We start from the raw sequence: 18527 nt of genomic DNA, 5'->3' as shown, positions 1-18527 counted from the left end.
ATGCTCATCCCAAAGTCCCTGGTCATGTTTGAGGTACGACCTAAATCCAGTTATGATGGACCGATTTACTCTTTCACTCGCGTTAGCCTGTGGGCTATATAAAGCAGTGCATATATGTTTTACTCCACGGTCTGCTAAAAATGTGTTGAACTGTTTCGATCTAAACTGTTGGCCATTATCTGTTAGGGGTTCCAAAGAGGCTAAATACTTCCCGCAGATACTCTCGAATTGGTGTGGTGTTAAAATTTCTAACAAGCTTTAATAAGGGATATTTTGTTAGGGCATCGAGGATAATCAGTACCCCAATATTACCCTGTTTCGACCGTGGATAAGGTCCTATTAGGTCAATGTAAAGTTTCTGGAAGGGTCGCTGAACGATGTACTGCGTAGACATAGGGGCACGTAGAGTAGTATTTGGTGATTTACACTGCCGACAAGTATCACATTGCCCGACATATAATTTTATGTCCGCTGCCATGTTGGGCCAGTAAAAGTTAAACCGCAATCGTTCCAATGTCTTAGCCACACCTCCATGGCATTTGTTTGGGGGACAGTGGGCATTGTCAATCACCGAACGGGTAAGAGTTTTTGGAATGCACAGCTTCCAGTTGAAAGCTTCTCGATCGACGTTACCATTAGGATGCTCTGTGCGTTTATACACCTTGTTGCCAGTACCTGTAAGTCCGGAAGCCGAGTTTTGTGGGTTTGAACGTGTTGTGCAAGCTTATTGTACTCTTCCGACAAAAACTCGGGTGAGCTAAGATCCACCAGTGCACGGACTTCTAGTTTAGTTATTTCGTCGAAGTTCTGTCGCGATAAACTATCCGGGACAACATTAAGCGAACCTTTCCGATGCTCTATTTTAAGCCTAAAGCCCTGTAGTTTTAATGCCCATCGAGCCAGTATACTTGACAAATCCGTCTGTCGCATGAGCCATTGCAAGCTGGCGTGGTCTGTTATGATGGTAAAGTCCTGACCCTCTACATAGGCTCTAAACTTCTTGAGGCTGAGAATTGCAGCGAGGCACTCCAGTTCCGGCACACTATAATTCGTCTGAGCCTGGTTCAGCTTCTGAGAAAAGTAGGCAATAGGGACTTCGGTTCCTTCATCATTTCTTTGTGCCAAAATAGCACCAACACCAAGCTTACTAGCATCACACTGGATGATAAACGGCTTTTCGTAGTCCGGGCTTGCTAAGACAGGAGCGGTGCACAACATATTTTTGAGTTTGTCGAACGATTTCTGGGCCTCCTCGTTCCATGTGAAAGTTTTGCTCTTTTTTAGCAAGTTTGTTAAAGGTGTGGTAATGGCTGCGAAATTATCCACAAAACGTCGGTACCAGCTGGCCATTCCGAGGAACCTTCGCAATTGCTTTACAGTGTTTGGAACGAGATAGTTCGTTACGGCAGAAATTTTGTCGGGGTCAGTACGGAGCGTACCGTTCCCTACTATGTAGCCGAGGTATTTAACTTCGCGAATGCAAAACGAGCTTTTTCCCACGTTTATAGTTAGGCCCGCATTCCTTAAGTGTTGAGCAACCTCTGCGAGAACGGACATGTGGTTTTCGAAAGTCTTTGATAGAATCAAGAGATCATCCAAATAAACAAAAACTTGATTTTTCAATTGAGGAGGGATTACGCGATCCATCAGTCGACAAAGCGCCTGTGGAGCATTACATAGACCGAAAGGCATAACGCGGTATCGGTAAAGCGGACGATTAGGGACAGTAAAACAGGTGTAATCTCGGGAGCTTTCCGCTAAGGGAATTTGCCAGAAGGCACGACGTAAGTCGAGGGAACTAATAAATTCCGCCTTTGGTAATCTGCTTAATATACCATCAATATGTGGGAGGGGATAAGCGTCCTTCACGGTGACACTGTTAACTTTCCGCGAGTCGAGACACAGACGGACTTTATTAGGCTTTTTCACTAGCACGACCGGACTGGACCATGGACTATTTGGAGCTTCCTCGATTACAGCTAATCTAATCATTTCATCAATCTCTGCGTGTACTAACTTTTCCACTGCAGAAGATATCGGAAAATATCGCTGTTTTATCAGACGGACGTGGGGTTCAAGTTCGATAACATATTCCATTAAGGAAGTTTTTCCCAGACCTTCTTTTTCGAAGCTGGGAAACCTATTTGTAATTTGATCTAACTGGCGCTGTTGGTCCACACTTAAGGAAATACGGTTTGCATCATTTGCATCAGGGGTTTGGCAAGTCGAAATTTCCGAAATAATATTTGGAGCAATTTGGAATTTTGCCCAAAAGCCTATAATGACTAGTTGGGACATAGACGGGATAACAAAAAAGTGAATAGTCTTGCGTTTTCCTTGAAATTGAACATCTAGGTCGATACAACCATACACGACTTGCCTCTTCCCATCTGCGGTGCAGATTGAAGTGGCATCTTCGCGTAGTTGATTTTTGGCTTTCACCGTATTCGCTAACGAGGAGCCTAAACAAGATACCTGGGCTCCGCTGTCTAACAGACCCAAATACTCACAACCTAGAACCTCTATCTTAGCGTATGGTCTTAAGTCGGAAGACTTCTGGTAGATGGAGCTAACCACGCTATTTAAAAGTTTGTGGTTACGTTTGACTTTTTCCCAAAAGTTCTTGCAACGTACGGACGATCGCTTGGAGTTGGTTGGTTTAATATCCTCTGCAAATATCCTATTCCTAACTTTATTATAGTTTTTGAAACGCTCTTCGTATGGGATAATTTCCCGGATGGGTGAATTGGGTTCACAGAAATCGCTCTCGGAAATTTTATTAAGACGGACGGCCATCCTATTTGGGGCTATTTCCGGTCGTCGCGAGGAATCTTCCTGAGACCCTCGCTCGGTTTCGGGTTTTCCGGATTACACTTACTACATTTCGGCCGGCAAACGTTTGGTGCTCCACATCCGTAGCAAAACACTGTCCGATGTTCGAGGCAGTCAAAGTACCTATGGCCTTCGCCTTGGCAATTCCAACAAATTTGTTTCGTCTTGAAGGCTTGCTTTGATATTTCGTCGATTTCCGGTTCAGCTTCGATTTCGGTGTCCTCACATGGTATTTCACTAACATAACGGCGAGTAGGTTGTCGGATATTCCCTACTGGCATCGGATTAGCAACCCTACTGATTTCGCGAGCAAGACTTTCTCCCTTGAGACAGAGTCTACGCAGATCACCTAGCGAGCTTATTTGAACATATAGAAGCTGCTGTCTTATCCGAGGTCGCAAGTTGTGTTGGAGGATTTCCACCAATTAGGCTTCAGGTAGTGGTGACTGCAAAGGTTCTGCTATCTTCAGAACGGCATTACGGAATTCGTCAAAAGTTTCGGTCGGTCCTTGTTTTCTACTACGTAACATCTCTTTAATTTCAAAATCCGTACGATGCTGCTGAAAATTAGTACGTAAGGCTTCACAAAGGGATGGCCACGTAACTCGTTCCACAGTGCGACGATATCGCCAATACCAATCCTTTGCTTCATTAAGAAACAAGCATTGAATGTGCTCGCAGAGTAAATTAAAGTTACCCCCTAAAGTATCTGAAACCTGACATTCAAGCCTATAAAGAAAACTATATACGGATAATTTCGGTGAACCATCAAACTTTATATCTCAGTTTGATATCAGCTGGGCAACTCCACCTGCATTTGGAACACTTGAAATGTCACTAAAGCGAAGCTGGCCAAGTTGCTGGTGAAAGTTGGGGTTCGAATGGTATGGTAAATTCGGTATATCTCTAGGACAACGTGGAGTTGAATGGTGCCGGTGCATACTAGGTTGCGGAGCCACTCTTTCGGGACTAGGGACATTTGATTGTTGAGCGGGTTGAGCATTGAGGGTCAGCCTTTTCATTAGTTGAGAAACTACACCCTCAAGTTTTTGTTCGATCAAATGTGATACGCGATCTTCGAGATTATTAAAAATGGTAGCTTGCCTTGCCGATACCACCGCAGATACGATGTTGCGGATACGATTGTCGTCATCATTTCCCTCATTATTTCCAACTGGGGCATTCAAGACAGGCAAACTGACAGCGCCTTCGGACTGCTGTTGCTTATTTTGGGCTCCCATGGTGAGACCTACTTCCCTACTTCTGTTTTGCTCATTGTGCTGAGGAGGTTGGTGTGAACGCGTCTTCTTCCGTGCGCCGGTGTTTTGACTAAAATCTCGGCTGTGACATTTGCTGCGGCATTGTGGACAGGTCGAGTTCCTTTTCAGCCAATTCAAAAGGCAAGCGCGGTGGAACTGATGCGAACACCCGGTTATTAGTATATCGTCTGCCTCAGAGAACGCGTCGCGACATACCGTATATATATTGACCTGCTGTGGCACATGCTCATTACTGTGGCGCAGTGCCATTTTCGCAGTTTAACCCGAACGTAACCAAAATCCAACCAAATAAAATTAAAAGGGTTTAAAAAAATCTTTAAAGAAAAGGTCGACTTGTAATCTCCGATATGTATATATTATAAAAACAATATTCACTGGCACGAAAGAAAAATTTCCGAAAAATATGAAATCTCGTAACTAAAATCTCCTCCTAAAATCAAATTCGCAAATCTTTGATTTTAGTGTCTATGCATTTATGCATTTTAGACCGTATCTTGAAAAAAAAAGGATTATTCACTTAAGGTTTTTTTTTGTTTTTTTTTTTTGTTTGTTTAATTAATAGCAAAAAGGGTATATAAAAAAATCAGCAAAAGGTTACTATGGTCTGATTCTCCGGAAGTGAGAGAGGCAGAACTGGTGATGGGTAGTCTGAGGACTGGAGAGTGCATGGTCTTACTGCCAACAGGCTTTAGCCATGGAAAGGAATTTTTTTGAAGCAAAATACTTCTATGTATCAAAAGAAATGATTAGGTAAAATGAAGAAAAAAAAATCACATAAACTTTTAAAATATGTCAATTCTACTGGTGTTGGTAAGCCAGCGGGCATTTAGCCATACTGCAGCTAAACACTCCTAACAACAGCAAAAAAGAAAATCATAAAAGCGAAAAAAAAAACATTAACTAGAAAAAAATTTCAACTTGAATTGTATCTAAATACACAACATCCATAAGCGGTAAACTCCCCAGATATTCAACCTTGTCAGAGTTAATTTCCAGCTGGCGGACGTTGCCGTATGAATTACTTCTTGAAAGTAGGTTATGATGCCAGAACAACTTTACAAAAGCTGGTCAAAACCGAATACATATAGCTATCAGTCTTGAGGTCCGAAACTTTTTGGAAGTTCCACTAACCAAAATTTATAGACTAGTAAAAATATTTTAACGTCGGACAAACGAAAATGAATTCCGATACGGGAATAAAAATATGGGGACAAGAGGCTGTTATTCATCGTCTCTTCAAGTCCCTGCTCGGCCGCCCTTTCTGTTATGAACTAGTGGACAGGGTGGAAAAAGGAAACGATTGAGGGTCGTCTAGAAGGGCTGGTTAGGTCTTGTCCTACGACTGCCGCGTGTGCACTGGCTTGTTCCCGGAGCTTCAGCCTGGGGCAGGGTATTAAACCACTGCAGGACCCAGACACCTTCTCCCTAATCCCTAGCCCTAACAAGACAAAATATAATAATGCACACGACTCAAAAAAACACCCATCGACTTACCCATTGACATCCATACTTACTCCTTCAGAGCTTCGACGCCCATCACTTGCAACACATGTAGATGTTTTGGCTGCTCTAGACCCACCCAACCACGGCCTTTAAGGTGGTTAAAAAGGCCCCAATAAACCCACTCTCACTATCCTTAATCAGACCAAACTAATAGATTTATGTACTCATGTTAACAATATTTTTATTACAATTCAAAGCATGATTCATCTTAACATTAGAAGTAAAGATAAGGAGTCAAAGCTATCTTATAAGTTGTACAAACTACCAATTCCAAAGTTAGAAAAAATATTACATTACTTAACTTCTAACAATTTTTGTTTGGGGGTACTTAAATGCAAATCCCTAACCTACCTCAACAGCTGATCTGTATATGTATGGTCATTGAACTATCTTTTTCAAGAGAATGGAAAATCATATGTACAGGTTACATATTCATTCACATACATATGCTTGCGGAGGGCGAAAAAATAAAAAAAAACTGATATGTATGTAGCTGGGATTGATGACTTTGTCATCAAAAGAAAATAGGTGGAAAAAGAGAACAAAAAAAAACCAATTGTTGATCATTAACTTTGGCAATCGCAACTAGAGAAATAAATTCATCCATATGTACATATGTATGTATATATGTATGCATATACAGGTTCTCACTCAAATCATTCCGGTCAAATGAGAGTATTAGCTAAAGTAACCAAAGCTAGGCACACTATGGTCAGGGTTTTTTTCTAAAGTTATATTTTGCGTCAATAGACCAATCCAATTACCATGTTTCATCCTTTTTTTCGTATTTGGTATATTATTATGGCATTTTTCATTTTTAGTAATTTTCGATATCTAAAAAGTGGGCGTGGTCATAGTCGGATTTCGGCCGTTTTTACACCAATATAAAGTGAGTTCAGATAAGTACGTGAACTGACTTTTGTAAAGATATATCGATTTTTGCTCAAGTTGACCTGTTAACGGCCGAGCGGAAGGACAGACGGAAGACTGTGTATAAAAACTGGGCGTGGCTTCAACCGATTTCGCCCTTTTTCACAGAAAACAGTTACCGTCCTAGAATCTAAGTCTCTACTAAATTTCACAAGGATTGGTAATGTTTTGTTCGACATATGGCATTAAATATATCCTAGACAAATTAAATGAAAAAGGGCCACGCCCATTTTGAAAATTTCTTTTATTTTTGTATTTTGTTGCACCATATCATTACTGGAGTTGAATGTTTACATAATTTACTTATATACTGTAAAGATATTAACTTTTCTTTTAAAATTTTACTTTAAACATTTTGTTTTAAAGTGGGCGTGGTCGTTCTCCGCTTTTTCAAATTTTTTTTAACATAGATATAGTAATAAGAGTAACGATCCTGACAAATTTCATCATGATATCTTCAACGACTGCCAAATTACAGCTTGCAAAACTTCTAAATTACCTTCTTTTAAAAGTGGGCGGTGCCACGCCCATTGTCCAAAATTTTACTAGTTTTCTATTCTGCGTCATAAGTTCAATTCACCTACCAAGTGTAATCGCTTTATCCATATTTGGTAATGAATTATCCCAGTTTTTCGATTTTTCGAAATATTCGATATCGAAAGAGTGGGCGTGCTTATAGTCCGATATCGTTCATTTTAAATAGAGATCTGAGATGAGTGCCCAGGAACCTGCATACCAAATTTCATCAAGATACCTCAAAATTTACTCAAGTTATCGTGTTAACGGGCGGACGGACGGACGGACATGGTTCAATCGAATTTTTTTTCGATACTGATGATTTTGATATATGGAAGTCTATATCTATCTCGATTCCTTTATACCTGTACAACCAACCGTTATCCAATCAAAGTTAATATACTCTGTGAGCTCTGCTGAACTGAGTATAAAAACGGTAACATGTCGACGATATGGAGGCGGCGCCCTCCAAGATAATGGTAGCCATATCCGAGTAAGGTGGCGCCACATGGTAAATCAGTAGAAGAAGCAGGTAACCGAACGTATCCAACTTAACATCACCGCTTTTCGGTACACTCTGTGGCCGTAGCTAGTTTTTTAACCACTGCCGCTAGATGGGTCTCCTAAGCATTATATAAGCGAGGGTAGGCGTTTTTTTTACGCGCAAACTTAAACGTATACGCGTGTATAAAAAACATGGCTAATCTAGATTTTAAAACTATAAACAGCATAATGCCATCAAAAGAGTTGTGTCCAAAAGGAAATGAAAAGAATTACGTATGGTCGGCTAAAAATTATTTTTATTCGAATGTATTTATTATTATTTGTAATTGCATTTGCTTTTGATCTCAATGCACATTTAGATATGTAATTACTTCTAGTGTTTAAAACAATTATTTTTCATATTCATACACACAGCATGTGTAATAATTTCATTTTATGTTTTTGTTTTTTCAAATTTAATGTAAAGAAAAATTAATTCTTAATTTTTTTTGTATTTGTATTTACGTTATATGTACACTAAAATAAAGTAAATATCAATGCTGCCAGCAAAAACGCAAGCTTTTTCGGTTTGTATACCATTTTCCCCGTTTGGTTTATTTTTGGGAAAATTATGGTTACAAAAAATTTAAATTAATGGCAACCCTGAACAGAACTAATAGAGAAACTTGAGATCGTAGAGCTAACAAAGAACAGCAAATTGGTATCTTTTGACATAAAAGATTTATACCCATCAATACCACTATCGGAGGCATTGGGCATAGTTAATTCAACTATACTTCATAATAAAAAAGACTAAGCTATAAGTATGCAAGTCACGAAAGCGCTAAGGACCACTTTACGTCAAAACTATTTTCAATTCAACAATAAAATATATAGGCAAACAAACGGGCTTGGAATGGGAAGCCCCACATCAGCCATTCTTATGGAAGTGTTCATACAAAATGTGGAAGAAAAGTACATACAGGAGCTGAAGTCCAAATTAGGCGTGTCATTTTATGCTAGATAACCACTAATAACGAAGAGCTTGTACTGGAGTACCTCAACAAGCAGCACGGAAATATAAAATTACAATGGAAACCGAAAAAGACGGAGGAATCAACTATCCAGACCTCACGATAAATGTTGATAAAGTTGCCAAAAGATTAACTATGGCATATATAGAAAGCCAACGCTCATCGTCACAATCATATACATTATTTCTAATTGCTGTTTTTATGTACGGGTCCCCTTTTCGCTCTTATTTGGAATCCAAACCTATAAATAAAGTTTTGGTTGAAAAGATGGAGATTCGGGCTATTAGCGAGCTTTGGGCAATTTTGGTCGTAGTGCTTTTGTTTAGCTATATTTTATTAAAATAATTTGTTAAAAATAAACGATTGTGAGCACACAAAGAAATCTATTTGCACTATGGCACTATTGTGAATATTTGCACTGTATTGCCGTCAGTTGCTATTGTGCGCTAGATGGCAGCGCAAGCTGTAAGTTTAATTGAATGACGGCAGTTGCTATTGTACGGTAGTTGGCAGCGCAAGCTGTAAGTTAATAAAACAGATGATTTCTGTTGATATTTGGTAAGAGACTTTTATATTGGTTGCGCAAGATGCGCACGGGTCAGGCTCGTAATACATAATAATTCAAATCACCCAGAAGAGCATAAAAATGCAGCATTAAGGCATTTGGTACACAGACATGAAAGAAAACCTCTTACACAAGAGGCATATAAGAGAGAGCTTGAAGTCATATATAACATTGCTGCAAACAACGGATATAAAGAACCACTAGTAGATAAGCTCAGAAGGACGCCTGGAGAACCACAAAGAAATAATGAAAAGGAAAATAATGTTACGAATATTAGCAAAACTAAGAGGTGCTGCTATCTCTAAGCCGATGCTAAGCAGTGACGCGAATTCACATCAATAATTCAATCATTATGTATCTACATAAACGAACCAATAATTGCGTCTACACATATGTACCATGTACGTATACGAGCAGCGGAGAGTTAATGCACAAACACATGCATATATCTGAGATACTCCTATAAGTATGCAATGAGAAAAACTATAAAATTGTGCAATTGTAGTTACAGCTGAGAAGTTTGAGAGCTGCTGGACTAGTAGATTCTGGAAGCGCCTAGAAGATGCGAAGGTTGAAGTCAAAGAGTATAAAAGGCGGCAATTGTAGAGGCGCTGGAAATCAGTTTGATTTGTGTTGTCAAGCAGTTTCGACTAAGACGCTATATAGCGAGCAAGAGCAGTATTATTTTGAATAGTAGAGTTTCGTTTGAGCTATCAATCAGTTTGGTTATTAAGCAAGCTATTCGTTGCACAGTTTGAGTGTTATTGTGAAGTACTTTAATAAAGGCCATTTTGCATTATTACAAATTGGAGTTATTTATTCAACAGTTTAGTGATTCGAACTTAGCAGAGGATTGCAAATAAGAGGATTTGCAAGTAAATTCGTTACAATTGGTGTCAGAAGAGGAATTTTTGAATAAATTCCAGAGGACAACAAGGACATGGCAAGGTTCATTGAATTGAAGAGCCAGCAACTGAAGAAAGAGTTGGAGAGCCGTGGATTGAATACAAGCGGCGTTAAACTTGAACTTCAGGCACGGATACGGGAGGCAATGGACGCAGAAGGAATTGATGTGGACGAGTATGTCTTTCATCTTGATGGCGATGAGACAACAAAATTGGAGGAGAAAAATGAAACACCGCAGACAATGGCGAACACAGACTTGAACATGATATTGGTTGCAATATCGGTACAAATGTCCGAAATGTCATCACAAATATCCACCAAAATGTCATCACAACTGGAAGAACAGAAAACGTATATGTCATCACAGATGGAATCCCAAGAGACACGAATAACGTCGATGATGGAAGAGCAGAAAACACACATGGCGGCACTAATTGCAGAACAATTAAAAGAACAAGAGGCACGCATAACATTACAGCTCGAAGCACAAGAAGAGCGTATCTCAACAAAGCTGGAGGCTGTTAGTGAACGACAAAATAAAGTGGAGGCCGAGATGGATGCTTTGAAAGATCGGATTCAGGAGTTACAATTTAACCATCCAATCACTTCAACGTCTACTCTGAAGATAAAATCCCCAACGTTTAATGGTTCTGTTCCATTCCAGGTATTTAAGCTCCAATTTGAGAAGACGTCGGCAGCGAACAACTGGAATGCTGAAGATAAAGTTGCAGCTCTGTTCGTGGCATTGAAAGGGCCAGCAGCCGAAAACCTACAGACGATTCCCGGAGGAGAGCGGAACAGCTATGAAGCATTGATGGCCGCTGTCGAGAGACGTTATGGAAGCGAGCATAGAAAACAGATATTCCAAATTGAGTTGCAAAACCGTCACCAAAGAGCGAATGAGACTTTGCAGGAGTTTGCCTCGGATGTTGGAACGTTGGCACATTTGGAAAATGCGGACGCACCCGTGGAGTACACCGAGAGGGTAAAAATCCAGAGTTTTATAAATGGCATACGCGACGTAGAAACGAAGCGAGCGACATATGCAAACCCAAAACCTACATTCGCAGAAACGGTATCCCATGCACTGACTCAAGAAACAGCATTGCTTCTGTGTATGCCAGTTTACAAAGCACGCCGTGGGGAGGTAGAAAGGCCAGAGTGGGTAGACGCAATATTGGAGGCGCTGAAAGGATCGCAAAAGCGAAGTGAAAAAGTTATCAAATGTTTCAAATGCGGGAATTCCGGTCACATTGCCCGTCATTGCGATCTTGAACCAAAAGTACCTGCGAGAGAAACACTGGTATTGACAAAACCTAAAAGACACAGGAAAACGAAGCAAAGAATTTCCGAGAAAGAATGCGAGGGTAGTTTCAAGCCGGAGCGCACTACTGTTGTGAAATGTGGGAACGATACTCATTATGCGAAACCAATCCGTCAAGCGCAAGCTCTACGAAGTATTTCATTGGCCAGCAACAGGGTGCGAGGGAACGATCCAGGATAATGAATAGTAAGATGAAACAGAGGTACGACAAGGAAAATAATTTGGAAGGTTTCCGGGAAGGAGATTTGGTACTGATATACAACCCTCACCGGCGGAAAGGTATTCCATCCAAATATCGGTTCAGTTGGGAAGGCCCGTACAGAGTTGTGAAGACGATCAGTGATGTCGTCTACCGCATACAAGCAATTGGGAAATCACGAAATAGAAGAGTGGTACATTTGACGATGCTAGCAGCTTTTAGATCGAGAGATTTGATCGTCCCGATCAGACTTAGGTGGAGGGCAGTGTTAAGAATATTAGCAAAACTAAGGGGTGCTGCTATTTCTAAGCCGATGCTAAGCAGTGACGCGAATTCACATCAATAATTCAATCATTATGTATCTACATAAACTACACAATAATTGCGTTTACACATATGTACCATGTACGTATACGAGCAGTGGACAGTCAATGCATAAACACATGCATATATCTGAGATACGCCTATAATTATGCAATGAGAAAAACTATACAACTGTGCAATTGTAGTTACAGCTGAGACGTTTGAGAGCTGCTGGACTAGTAGATTCTGGAAGCGCCTAGAAGGTGCGAAGGTTGAAGTCAAAGAGTATAAAAGGCGGCAATTGTAGAGGCTCTGGAATTCAGTTTGATTTGAGTTGTCAAGCAGTTTCGACTAAGACGCTATCTAGCGAGCAAGAGCAGTTTTATTTTGAATAGTAGAGTTTTATTTGAGTTATCAATCAGTTTGGTTATTAAGCAAGCTATTCGTTGCATAGTTTGAGTGTTATTGTGAAGTACTTTAATAAAGGCCATTTAGCATTATTACAAATTGGAGTTATTTATTCAACAGTTTAGTGATTCGAACTTAGCAGAGGATTGCAAGTAAGAGGATTTGCAAGTAAATTCGTTACAATAATAACACCTGGACGACTATGACATATACTGGAAAAAAATAAATAAAAAAAAATAACTGTAAGGCGCGATAACCCCCGAAGAGATTTTAGGCCCAGCTTCTCTTCCAATTTGCGTCGTGCTCCTTTTTAAAATTTTTCCTACATATTGGCGGGAGGGGACGTACTTGTTTTCACTGAGAGCTTTTCAGGGCAGAAATACACTCGGAGTGCTTGCCAAACACTGCCGAGGGGCGACCCCGCTTATAAGAATTTTCTTCTAATTGAAAAACCTTATTTCTAAAATTTTGATATTGCTTTGCCCGGGGCATGAACCCAGGATCCTCGGTGTGGTAGGCGCAGCAGGCTGCCATCACCCCACAGCGGCCGTCATATACTGGAAAAGCAACATATAAATGGGCAAACTTCTTTAAAAAATACAACATTAACACAGCGTTCAAACATCGAACAATATAGGGCAAAAACTAAGAAATAACACTAACATAGAGGATCCCTTTAGCAGCCACGGCGTATACAAGCTTACCTGCGGATGCCAACATAGTTGCATAGGAAAAACAGGACGGCAAATAAGAACGGTGTTCAGAGAACACATTAGAGCTTACAACAAAAAAATAAGGAATCCAAACATTATACCAGAGTCTAACTTCACTAATCACATTGTCGAAAATGAATGTTCCCCAGCAAACATCAATAAAACAGTTAGGGTCCTTCACATACACGCAAAAGGACGAAGTCTCAACGTTCTCGAAAACATGGAAATCTACAAACAGAAATCATTCGACGGTACAATAATAAGCGTACAAATAAACACAATTTCTGACACAATATTCGAGTCTTTAAAACTTGTTTATAAGAAACAAAGTAATCACACAGGTACAATAGACAAACACACAACAAGAAATAAACCCAAAATAATTAACGCACCAAACCAACAAACCCACAAAGAAGGTCAAACGACTAAAATGACGGACTTTTACCTGCCTCAGTCAGCCATACAAATCGATCAGTAAAAACCACCCTCGGTTCTGATAAACACACATAACTAAATGTACACAAGCATCAATTTTAACAATACCTGCTCATGTGCCTACGAACTATAAATACAGTACAAACGAAAACAACAGATCAGAACGAAAATCGACACTGATGATGGCACAACGCCGAAACCGGTTTGTCGTTCCAATCGTTCCAATATACATCAATTATCCACCTTGTCGGAAAATCAACAAAATGAAAGAAGTCATATTTGATGGATAGTTATGGCAGGTATAACAAATTAAAAAAAAAACAAGTGAGGAAGGTCAAGATCGGGTGTAACCGAACATTACATACTCAGTTGAGAGCTATAGTGGCAACATAAGGGAAAATAACCATGTAGGAAAATAAACCGAGGGTAACCCTGGAAGATGTTTGTATGACATGTGTATCAAATGAAAGGTATTAAAGAGTATTTTAAGAGGGAGTGGTCCATAGTTCTACAGGTGGCCGCCATTTAGGGATATCGCCATAAAGGTGGATCAGGGTTGACTCTAGAATTTGTTTGTACGATATGGGTATCAAATGAAAGGTGTTAATGAGTATTTTAAAAGGGAGTGATCCTTATTTCCATAGGTGGACGACGTTTCGAGATATCGCCATAAAGGTGGACCAGGGGTGACCCTAGAATTTGTTTGTACGATATGGGTATCAAATGAAAGGGGTTAATGAACATTTTAAAAGGGAGTGGGCCTTAATTCTATAGGTGGATGCCTTTTCGAGATATCGCCATAAAGGTGGACCAGGAGTGACTCTAGAATGTGTTTGTACGATATGGGTACAAAATTAAAGGTAATAATGAAGGTTTTAAAAGGGAGTGGTGGTAGTTGTATAGGTGGTCGCCTTTTCGAGATATCGCGATAAAGGTGGACCAGGGGTGATTCTAGAATGTGTTTGTACGATATGGGTATCAAATTAAAGGTATTAATGAGTATTTTAAAAGGGAGTGGACCTTAGTCCTATAGGTGGTCGCCTTTTCGAAATATCGCCATAAACGTGGACCAGGGGTGACTCTAGAATTTGTTTGTACTATATGGGTATCAAATGAAAGGTGTTAATGAGTATTTTAAAAGGGATTGGGCCTAAGTTATATAGGTGGACGCATTTCGGAATATCGTTATAAAAGTGGACCTGGGTTGACTCTAGAATGCGTTTGTACAATATGGGTGTCAAACGAAAAGTGTAATAAGTGTTTTAAAAGGGAGTGGGCCTTTGTTCTATGGGTGGATGCCTTTTCGGGATATCGCCATAAACGTGGACCAGGGGTGACTCTAGAATGCGTTTGTACAATATGGGTATCAAATGAAAGGTGCTAATGAGTATTTTAAAAGGGTGTGGGCCTTAATTCTATAGGTGGACGCCTTTTCGAGATATCGCCATAAAGGTGGACCAGAGGTGACACTAGAATTTGTTTGTACGATATGGGTATCAAATGAAAGGTGTTAATGAGTATTTTAGGAGGGGAGTGGGTCTTAGTTCTATAGGTGGTCGCCTTTTCGAGATATCGCGATAAAGGTGGACCAGGGGTGACTCTAGAATGTGTTTGTACGATATGGTTATCAAATTATTAATGAGTATTTTAAAAGGGAGTGGTGGTAGTTGTATAGGTGGTCGCCTTTTCGAGATATCGCCATAAAGGTGGACCAGGGGTGACTCTAGAATGCGTTTGTAAAATGTGGGTATCAAATTAAAGGTATTAATGAAGGTTTTAAAAGGGAGTGGCGGTAGTTGTATAGGTGGTCGCCTTTTCGAGATATCGCGATAAAGGTGGACCAGGGGTGACTCTAGAATGTGTTTGTACTATATGGGTATCAAATTAAAGGTATTAATGAGTATTTTAAAAGGGAGTGGACCTTAGTCCTATAGGTGGTCGCCTTTTCGAAATATCGCCATAAGGGTGGACCAGGGGTGACTCTAGAATGTTTTTGTACGATATGGGTATCAAATTAAAGGCATTAATGAGTATTTTAAAAGGGAGTGGACCTTAGTTCTATAGGTGGATGCCTTTTCGAGATATCGCCATAAAGGTGGACCAGGGGTGACTCTAGAATGTGTTTGTACGATATGGGTATCAAATTAAAGGTATTAATGAAGGTTTTAAAAGGGAGTGGTGGTAGTTGTATAGGTGGTCGCCTTTTCGAGATATTGCCATAACGGTGGACCAGGGGTGACTCTAGAATGCGTTTGTACAGAATGGATATCAAACGAAAGGTGTTAATGAGTATTTTAAAATGGCGTGGGGCTTAGTTCTATAGGTGGACGCCTTTTCGAGATATCGCCATAAAGGTGGACCAGGGGTGACTCTAGAATGTGTTTGTACGATATGGGTATCAAATTAAAGGTATTAATGCAGGTTTTAAAAGGGAGTGGTGGTAGTTGTATAGGTGGTCGCCTTTTCGAGATATCGCCATAAAGGTGGACCAGGGGTGACTCTAGAATGCGCTTGTACAATATGGGTATCAAACGAAAGGTGTTAATGGGTATTTTAAAAGGGAGTGGGGCTTAGTTCTATAGGTGGACGCCTTTTCGAGATATCGCGATAAAGGTGGACCAGGGGTGACTCTAGAATGTGTTTGTACGATATGGGTATCAAATTAAAGGTATTAATGAGTATTTTAAAAGGTAGTGGACCTTAGTCCTATAGGTGGTCGCTCTTTCGAAATATCGCCATAAAGGTGGACCAGGGGTGACTCTAGAATGTGTTTGTACGATATGGGTATAAAATTAAAGGTATTAATGAAGGTTTTAAAAGGGAGTGGTGGTAGTTGTACAGGTGGTCGCCTTTTCGAGATATCGGCATAAAGGTGGACCAGGGGTGACTCTAGAATGCGTTTGTACAATATGGGTATCAAACGAAAGGTATTAATGAGTATTTTAAAAGGGAGTGGACCATAGTCCTATAGGTGGTCGCCTTTTCGAAATATCGCCATAAAGGTGGACCAGGGGTGACTCTAGAATAGGTTTGTACGATATGGGTATCAAATGAAAGGTGTTAATGAGTATTTTGAAAGGGCGTGGGGCTTAGCTCTATAGGTGGACCCCTTTTCGAGATATCGCCATAAAGGTGGACCAGGTGTGACTCTTGCATGTGTTTGTACGATATGGGTATCAAATTAAAGGTATTAATGAGGCTTTTAAAAGGGAGTGGTGGTAGTTGTATATGCGAAGGCGACCAAAATGTGGACCAGGGTGACCGCTAATTTATTTATATATATAATACCACGAACAGTATTCCTGCCAAGATTTCAAGGGTTTTTTATTTCGCCCTGCAGAACTTTTTCATTTCATTCTACTTAATATGGTAGGTGTCACACCCATTTTACAAAGTTTTTTTCTAAAGTTATATTTTGCGTCAATAAACTAATCCAAATACCATGTTTCATGCCTTTTTTCGTATTTGGTATAGAATTATGGCACTTTTTCGTTTTTCGTAATTTTCGATATCGAAAAAGTGGGAATGGTCATAGTCCGATTTCGGTCATTTTTAATACCAATACAAAGTGAGTTCAGATAAGTACGTGAACTGAGCTTAGTAAAGATATATCAATTTTAGCTCAAATTATCGTGTTAACGGCCCAGCGGAAGGATAGACGGTCGACTGTGTATAAAAACTGGGCGTGGCTTCAACCGATTTCGCCCTTTTTCATAGAAATAAATTATCGTCCCAGAATCTAAGCCCCTATCAAATTTCACAAGGATTGGTAAATTTTTGTTCGACTTATGGCATTAAAAGTATCCTAGACAAATTAAATGAAAAAAGGCGGAGCCACGCCCATTTTGAAATTTTCTTTTATTTTTGCATTTTGTTTCACCATATCATTACTGAAGTTGAGTGTTGACATAATTTACTTATATACTGTAAAAATATTAATTTTTTTGTTAAAATTTGACTTAAAAAAAAAGTTTTTTTTAAAAGTGGGCGTGGTCGTTCTCCGATTTTGCTAATTTTTATTAAGCATACATATAGTAATAGGAGTAACGTTCCTGCCAAATTTCATCATGATATCTTCAACGACTGCCAAATTACAGCTTGCAAAAATTTTAAATTACCTTCTTTTAAAAGTGGGCGGCGCCACGCCCATTGTCCAAAATTTTACTAATTTTCTATTCTGCGTCATAAGTTCCACTCACCTACCAAGCTTCATAGCTTTATTCGTCTTTGGTAATGAATTATCGCACTTTTTCGGTTTTTCGAAATTTTCGATATCGAAAAAGTGGGCTTGGTTATAGTCCGATATTTTTCATTTTAAATAGCGATCTGAGATGAGTGCTCAGGAACCTACATACCAAATTTCATCAAGATACCTCAAAATTTACTCAAGTTATCGTGTTAACGGACAGACGGACGGACGGACATGACTCAATCAAATTTTTTTTCGATCCTGATGATTTTGATATATGGAAGTCTATATCTATCTCGATTCCTTTATACCTGTACAACCAACCGTTATCCAATAGAAGTTGATATACTCTGTGAGCTCTGCTCAACTGAGTATAAAAACTAGTTTTATACCATACCGAGGACCAAAATATTGCGCAAAGATGGCAAAATCGCCATTTCGGGACGTTTCTGGAAATTGGAGCTTCATGACGCACAAAGGCGCTCGCCTTGAGTTTTAAGGTAACTTTTCGGCAATCTAGAGGCCTAAAATTGTGAACTAGTATAGCTGAGAGTCAAAAATTGTTAACATTCTTGCCGGGGAAAAACTAAAATATAGAGTTTCCTACATTATTTGCAGTCGTCTATATATATACTATTATTGTACATACGTTTTTTGCAGATAATTTACGCAACGGCCGTTTCCATCAAAACTTGCGTGATACGTTTGCCCCTTTGGTTGTAAGATACGTGGATCTCATGGAGTCCTCCATTGCACAATCTATACACAAGGGTTTTGAGAAGGAACGTTGGGACAGCAAAGGGTAAGTCTGACCAAATTTTTTGAAAAGTATCAAGAGATCCTTAGAGTTAATTATAAAAAAAATGAATGCCTTCGGAGACTTTTCCAAAAGTATTAACGCAAGTAT

General features: G+C 39.7%; 1 protein-coding gene across 1 annotated transcript in view; it reads left to right on the top strand.

Moving 5' to 3' along the window:
* The window catches only part of LOC137235482 (calcium-dependent secretion activator-like), a 3515579-nt gene that overhangs the window by 2266912 nt on the left and 1230140 nt on the right, over nucleotides 1-18527 (top strand). The window contains exon 8 of the mRNA XM_067758482.1: nucleotides 18281-18422. Within this exon, the coding sequence (XP_067614583.1) occupies nucleotides 18281-18422 (142 nt within the window). The remainder of the gene's footprint in view (nucleotides 1-18280; nucleotides 18423-18527) is intronic.

Source organism: Eurosta solidaginis, chromosome X (genome assembly GCF_040869045.1).
Source record: "Eurosta solidaginis isolate ZX-2024a chromosome X, ASM4086904v1, whole genome shotgun sequence".
Taxonomy (NCBI): Eukaryota; Metazoa; Arthropoda; class Insecta; order Diptera; family Tephritidae; genus Eurosta; species Eurosta solidaginis.
Note: the sequence above shows the minus strand (reverse complement) of the source record. Positions and strands in the feature narration are given on the sequence as shown.